Here is a 7,814-nt window from a genome sequence, read left to right as displayed (position 1 = left end):
TCAGCTGTATATAAACTCATCCACCAATGAAGGAAGCTTCTCTAAATCATAAGCATCAAAGAGGTCACTGATGCCTTCTTCATCCCCAAGGCTGAGCAAATAATCTTCCTGAAGCAGAGGAGGCAGCAAATTCACAAATGGTCCTTCAAAGTTTGAGGGAATTTGGTCCTCAGTCTGCTGTAGCAGGTTGGCCGGAGAAGCCAATGGAGATATTGTTGCCATATTTACTGAGCAGTCACCTTGTCCTGAGTTTGCAGAAGCCACTTCTGTAAGAGGGAGAGAAAAAAAAAAATATAGATGACACGTTTAATTTTCATTAGACATATTAGACACAGATTAAGCAAAGTAACCACTGCAAAAAGGACCTCTCGTGAAGCATCGTTTCAAAGAAATGGCCTCCATGTGGTTTCTAACCCATTTTTGATGTGTTACAGGAGCTTCACAGAAATACAGATTGCTATTACCACAGTTTTTACTACTAAAAAAAAAAAAAAAAAATCACAAGCCTTAAAACTACAAGGGGGGAAATTAAGTGTAGTGAGAGATGCCTGTTTTTCAGTGAAATCTGTAGTCAAAGCAAATACTGTCTAGGCAACAGATGTCATCAGTGACACTGTGCTGCTGCATATACCCATATACAGAGATTTCTGCTTCTTGAGGTGAATCTTTGCTGCTACTGTCCTATTTAAAAATGTAAGAGGAAGAAAACTGTTTCTTTCTTCAATATTGCATAAACTTTATTTGCATGTGTAACCAGAAAACTTACTTTTAAACAATCAATGCAGAGGAAAACATATTTCCTGATGTATAAACCAGAAAGGCACAGTGGAAAATGAAATCTTGAAGGAGAACATAAAGGACAGACATTAGTATTACAAATAAATAATTTTACCTTTGGAAATAGCTTTGGAAATATTTCCATTGTGGTCTTGACTACAGGTTTTCATTGGACTGAGGGCATCGTTTTCCTCTGGGCACAGATAAACTTCAATAGGTCCTTGAGTACTAGATAAATGTATCAATGCACTCTGCTAACAAAGCAAACATCAGTAAAGTGTTAAAGCAATGAACACAACAGAATATTGACAATTCAGAGTGAATTCTACTGGGGTGCTAGTGTTTGAATGCATTTTTTACTAAATGAAAGAACCTAAAATCCCCCACACGTTTTTTTCTGAAGATATGAAAAGCTTGCGTGAGGTATCCTGTAGACTAGATAACATAAAAGCTCTTCCCACTGTCTGTAGTGCACCTGTCTCAGAAGCCCACCATTTTATGTGTTGTATCATAACCAGAGAGGTATAAAGAATTGGAGTCGTAACATTCTTACAACCACAATAACATGGAGCATTCTGATGGAACAGAACTATGGGATGCAAGTCACAAGTAGTAGTATTCTTTATAACAGTATTATTGGATATTTGTTTCAATGTTTCTGCTTTTCAAAGATGACAATACATCTTTCCCACTCCCCTGCAAACCTTCAGCACTTGCACTGAACCCAGATATCTATATGTTAAGCTCCCCTGCTTTTCTGTTGAGATGTTTTTCCACAAAACAAAAAGAAAACCAGATGCCATGTTCTTCACCCAAACTTGTTTATATGCATCCTTCAGCCCCCTGAGGGCAGCAGTTTTGATGGTGGTTCTGAATAAAAGGAACTCCTAATTTGTCACAAGTTACATTTTCTTGTATGCATTGATGCAATAAACTGACGTGCACAGACACAGAAAATCTGCAAAAGTTGCTCTTTGTATTATGATTAAAACCAATAAATTACTCTGGTTACAAATAAGTCTGCTCCAGCTGTATTGCATTAATAGCTTTCAAAAGCATGAATACAGGCATCATATACCTCTTTTCAGACTTGTTTCAAACACATTTTATTGTGCCCTTTGAGAAAACACTCCTTGTATTATTTGCATTCTGACAGTTATATAATAAACAGCATTTACAAACAGAACAACTCAACAGGAATTCCCCAGGGCAGAGAAAATAGTTAAGAGTAATTAGGGCAATGCTATAGATAATTAGTAAAAAGGAGATGGGAAGAGCAGGAGTTGGAGAAGGTACTACTGAGTGACTGAGGTATGCAAACAAAAGATACTGAAATGTAGCTGCAAATGAGAGAAAGAAATAGCACTTCACTGCCTGAAGCTGAAAATTAAATGAATAAGTTGGACATAGGGGATAGGGGAGGTCTAGGCAGCAAATTTAATGATTGTGTGCATCTCTCTCTGCCTGCCTGATTTCACTGAATTAAAAAAGAAAAAAAGCTTAATGCCTAGGGGAAAGGAAGAGGAAAGCAAGCAATGATAACAGTATATATTTATGGATACTGATAAAAGAAATCACTCATTGCAGCAAAATCGTTTATTCTTCTGAAGCCTGCGCCTAGGTTCAAAGGCAAACTTAAGGACAAAGGCAATACAAAATATAGTAAGTAAATAAATAAATAAATAAAATAACGGAAACCATAATGGGCCTAAGCAAGTGAAGAAAACATGGAGTCTGCTTCTGCCCAACTGGCAGCAGGTAGCCCTGGGCCTACTGGAACTCACCCAAAGGCTAAGGAAAAGGGAATTACACAGAGCTGTGAACGCAACAGAGGACTTTGGGTGTTAGCCCTATCTCTATTTGCTCCTTAAGTGAAGATATTAGGTACACCTTTTGAATTTCTAAAGCAGTGGCTCATGTAAATTATTTACATTTGCACAACATACTTGGGTCTGTCATAACCGCTGGGAATTCTGAAGCAACAAACTTTTGCCACCAAGACATAAAATCCAAGGAGCAGCTGAACCATGTGGTTCATAACTCACGAGAGGAAGGAAGAAAAGTAAAGCTACTTTCTTCAGATTATCCTCAAAGAAAAGCCACCTGAAGTATTTTTCTCTGTAGTTGTGACATAAGTAAAGGAAGCAGCTGCTACCCTGAACATCTACCTGAGATAAGAAACAAAATTAGGATGAAAGAATGAGAGCCAGACATGTCATATACAAAAGCTGGTACTCAGAGAGACCCTTGCTTAACAGTAGCAAGGAGCAACTAAAGAGGCACACATGAATGAGGCTTCAGAAATAGAAGTACTTATAATAAAATAGAAAGGGAAATGTCCATTCCCTACAAACTTCACAATAGCAAACAAAAATGCCCTAGCAGAATGTAAGTTTTATACAGACAGGTAAAATCAGTGACTGAAGTCAAGATGATAGAAGAAGGAAGGGCAAGATTTCTTGGAGTAAATCACAGGTTTCTACAGTATCTGTAATACTTCAGAAAAGAAAATCCTACATGAAAACATATGTCTCAATAGATTATAATATCAGTAATAAGAGTCATCAATGCTTAAGGCATTGAGTTATCGATGAACATTACAACTAAAACCATAAAGCTAAAAAAATAAATAAGAGCTGAATCTCTTAAGAGAAATATTTCTACATGGTTACAGACAAGAAATTTCAGCTGTCAAGGAAGAGCTCTTCTTTATGTATGGCAAAGGAGAATAGCTGTAAATAGCGTGCATTACTCTTAAGGGAAGCCGAAATTGGGATAAAACACAAAAATAATGATTGTCCTGTGTAAATGGACTTCTAAACTTTTAGATATATAATCTCTAAAATTTGTAAAACACATGAATATAGGACCGGTATAATCCAACTTGGGCACCAGTTACCACAGTAAGACTCACAACACACTTACTTCACCTATGGAAAGTAATACATCATCTGACAGACACTACCAGGTTCTCCTTACCTCCACTGGGTCAGGCACTTCAAGTCTTGTTTCTGGAGGAGCTTTCACAACTATAACAGTTTGGTCTTTAAGGCCACTAATTTTTCGAATATCTTGGTACGTCACATAAGCTAATGTAAGCACTGTTAAGGAATTTTCCAACCTGAGTTACAATATATTCATACCGTTAGAAGAGGCAGAAGGCTTTGAATTATTCTTCCATTTTCTCATGGCTCTGCTGCTCTTAGGCCACATTCTGCTATTCTCTACCCTGGTTGTGATACCAGTGAAACTGTGAGAACTTCCCTTTGATGCAACAGCTGGGGCCACTATTAAGTGACAAAAGGAAGTCTCTGTGCTGAGAGCTTCTCTTCTTCACACACAAAGAAACATAAGATAAAGCTCAGCCACCTGAAATTATTCAGTCTGTGCAAAGCAAAATGGTTTACACTTGCTATCAAAATGCAGAGAACTGGAAATCACAGAAAAAAAGTGTAAAGGAATTTACAAATGCATGTTACAGATGCACATACACAAAATATTTTAAGTCATCAACAAAATAATTTCAGTTTTCATTTGACATGCACGTTGCATAAATGTTTACAAACAAATGTATAAAAATTTCTACAATGTTCATATATTTATATATTAGCATATTACAAAACATTATTTTTTCAAACCTGTTTAACAACTACTTCAAACAACTTGACAGTGCAGAACATCTGTTTCTGCATCAGCAAAGAATGAATGTGAACATTCTGGTGTTCAACATGATTTTGTGCAAAGCAACATGAGTGTTTTGGTGGCCTACAGCATAGCAGTGCCTCACATACTGATCTGTGTGACTGAACTGTCACAGTGCTTTTAGTAACAAAAAGAACTATGAAAACTGCCACAGTTGCATGCAAGTGCTTCCAGGATTTTACTTTTATCATCTGTGAGGAATCCAGCATAATATTTACACCATAGAAATAAAAATCGTTGTATTTTTGGAGGTATAAATGTGAACAATTTTGGTAAATGCATACTGTTACCATGCAGTACAGCAAGACAGACTGCCCAGGCTCAACACACCAATGCAACTCACGTCTGACATGGACCAAACAGGTCAAGAGGCAAAACAACAGGTCAGCTTCCACCCAAATGGCTTTTATCAAGGCTTTTATCACTCATTTAGTAATGTTTAGTAAGTTTTGCAAAGGCAGAGTACACATGACAACAACAGTGGCTGGCACTATATGAACAATGGTTTTCAAATCAAATAACAATCTTCACTGCTGTAACTAAAGGCTCCCCATGCTAATGCTGAGGCATATCCCAGAACATCCAGGGTAGCCATCAGTTACATTCTTATTCTGCTTAAAAGGGAGATGAAGTATACACTCTCCAATAATGAGAAAGAAGGAAAAAAAATCCAAAACAGCAGCAACAAAAAAAGCCAACTTCAAAAGCAAACACTTCATCAGTGATTAAGCAAAGAAAGAAGCTTTCCAGCTTTATGAGTATTCAGCAGGTCATCTCATGTCAGACTTCAGTGAAGTAAGTGAAAAACAGTACTGGCACACCCAGAGTTCATATTTCTGCATTCCTTCCCCAATCAACAATTGCTAGTATTATGAGTAAACTTCGAGTCACAGGAGGATTTGAAGAATATACTCTCTTAAATCCAGAAGCATGAGGCTAACATGCTAAGGCTGATCCCTCATCACCTGTCCCCAGGGGAGCCAACAACGGCAGGGCAGGGACCTCTACTACAGGAATCAGCACTAGAAAAAACAAAGAATTGCAATGTTCTGTTTTGTCTTGCTTAACTCCCTTCATGGATCAAGCTCTTAGATGAAGGCAGTGCTAACCCTACTCCCTATGCTACTTCTGATCTTTGCTTACATCTCAAAACATGCATGAAAGCTTGTCAAAAGACAATATTGACATAGTTGACATACTTTTCATTGACACTCCCATTCTCTGCTCTTCAGAATAGGAAATAAGTTCACCTCATTAGATGCTCTTTAGGAACTACTCATTATATAAAGTAATAAAAGTTCTCACATGAATATTTAGTAAAATGCTGTCTTCTGTTGCTAACAGGTGGGCAATCTATTTAAAATGGAAATTGATTAACTACAAGGGGTATTAGCAGCCAAACCACCAGAAACTATATGAACCCTATGCTGCTAAGCACTGCTATTACATTAAATAATTCAGTTCAAAGTAGACATTGAGAGCTTATTAAATCTTTATCTATGATATTCCATGATATTCTAACCAGAGCAATCTGAAAGTTTGTTCCAATTTTCAGACTGACTCCCAAATTTATTTACTGCATCTGTAATTCATATGCACATCACTTTAAAGTTAAAAAAAAAAAAGTATGACTACACACACACAAATGTTACCTTAGGAAAGACTTTCTCTGCCTGCATTCATAATTTCTGCACACATCAAAATGGGGTTTGACTATTTTGAGCCTAGAGCAAAAGCACAAGGTTGTCAAACACTGTTGCTCATTAATGGCTAGATTCTTGGTTCTAGCCTATGTGAACACAAATAGGAACGGGCTCCTTCACATAACACCTTTTCTTTTTTTTCTTCTTTTTTTAACATTACAGGTGCACATGGCTGAAAAGTTTTACATAGGACTACATTAAAACTTCTTAGCCAACTTCTTGAAATTTCTGGTGCTTTGTATCACATTACATAAAGGGATTTTCCCAGTATTAGGTGACACAACAAGACATTGACCACTTTTGAGGGTTAGGGAAAAAAGGATATCTTTGATTCTCTGAGTCTTCTGTTAGCAGCTTGAGGTCCAGGGTGCAGCTTTGGATTAGCTCATCCAGTTTCTTCTCTTCCTGAATCAGTTCGGTCACCTCCTTTGTGAGGCCTTGACGCTGTGCCAGCATGCCACCATCCTCTGACAGACTGCAGCCCCTGCAGATCCAAAGAAGGAAGACACCCCTTTCAGTGTAAAACCTGATCCTGTGCTACAGGAAAGGGAGAGGCAGAGTTTTATACTGCAGCTCAAGTTCTGAGACCTTTCCCCCTAAAACTGCCCACAAGCAAGTTAACAAATCATGCTTTCCAGAAAGACATCTTTCTATCATGACTACACAATTTGAAACTGCCCTTGAGAAGGAAAAGGCAAATATTTCTAAACACTGCCAAAAATCTTGCTTCTAGCTCCCCTCTCCTCTAACCATGCCTTGAAAAAGGCCAAGGAATGCAGTAGGTAGAGGTATGTACCTAAAAACCTTCTCTGCTTGCAGAGGCAAATGGTTTAATCCAGTATTCAGAAAATGCTGTTTTCTGATTTCCCTGAGAAATGCTATTTACACACTGAAAACCCATCTTAAAATAAAAAAAAAAAAAAAACGCTTTATCCTGACAGAAGGAGTTTCTGATGAATACTTGGAGCAAAGTGTTAGAATGCAAGGCGGGAGAAGAAAAACACTGCTGTTTTTTTTTTTTACTGCAGTGAAACTGGCCAGCAGGAATGGAAAAGGATAGTAAATACTCACATCCACTGAATGTTGTTTTTGGATTTTTTCTTAATGAGATGGATGCCTTCCAGTACATTGGTGATATCATAAATCCTCCTTTTTTGCACCTTGAGGACCTCTGCTGCTCTGTTCAAATCTAAAACCCCATCAGGAGACTGGCTCAGTAGCTGAATGAACTTCTTCGTAAGAAGGCCAAGTGACGTATCATACCGAGTCTTTTCTGAAGGAGATTTTGGAGCTTGGAAGGAAAAGAAAAGAAACAAAAGAAAGGAAAAAACAAAGAACAGTTTTCCTCATTTCAGTTCTAAAAGCAGCATCCAGAAAGATACATATTACAGTTATTTCTTTCATTTTCAGTAAAGAAATGCCCCAAAACTCTGCACTAAGACAATTTACCACTGGGTGTTTATTTGTATTTCAAAATGTACTTTCCGAAGTCCATGAGCAAATACATCCTTTTGAAAAGCATTTTCATCAGTAAGATGGATACCTACAGCAATAGTCTACTTAGGGTTTCACTGTGTGAATTCTTAATAGTATTTTTAGTGTCTATTTATCCTGGCAGCAAAGCCAAAAATT

At 37.6% G+C, this 7,814-nt stretch overlaps 1 protein-coding gene across 1 annotated transcript in view; it reads right to left on the bottom strand.

Moving 5' to 3' along the window:
• Nucleotides 1–7,814, bottom strand: part of E2F3 (E2F transcription factor 3) — a 44,597-nt gene continuing 36,783 nt past the window's right edge. The window contains exons 3-7 of the mRNA XM_054381723.1: nt 7,254–7,473; nt 6,508–6,666; nt 3,757–3,871; nt 893–1,031; nt 1–266 (exon numbers count right to left, since the gene is read on the bottom strand). Coding sequence (XP_054237698.1) covers nt 1–266; nt 893–1,031; nt 3,757–3,871; nt 6,508–6,666; nt 7,254–7,473 — 899 coding nt within the window. The remainder of the gene's footprint in view (nt 267–892; nt 1,032–3,756; nt 3,872–6,507; nt 6,667–7,253; nt 7,474–7,814) is intronic.

This window comes from Indicator indicator, chromosome 6, assembly GCF_027791375.1.
Source record: "Indicator indicator isolate 239-I01 chromosome 6, UM_Iind_1.1, whole genome shotgun sequence".
Taxonomy (NCBI): Eukaryota; Metazoa; Chordata; class Aves; order Piciformes; family Indicatoridae; genus Indicator; species Indicator indicator.
The sequence above is the reverse complement of the archived record's forward strand: the minus strand, read 5'-3'. Positions and strand labels throughout refer to the sequence as shown.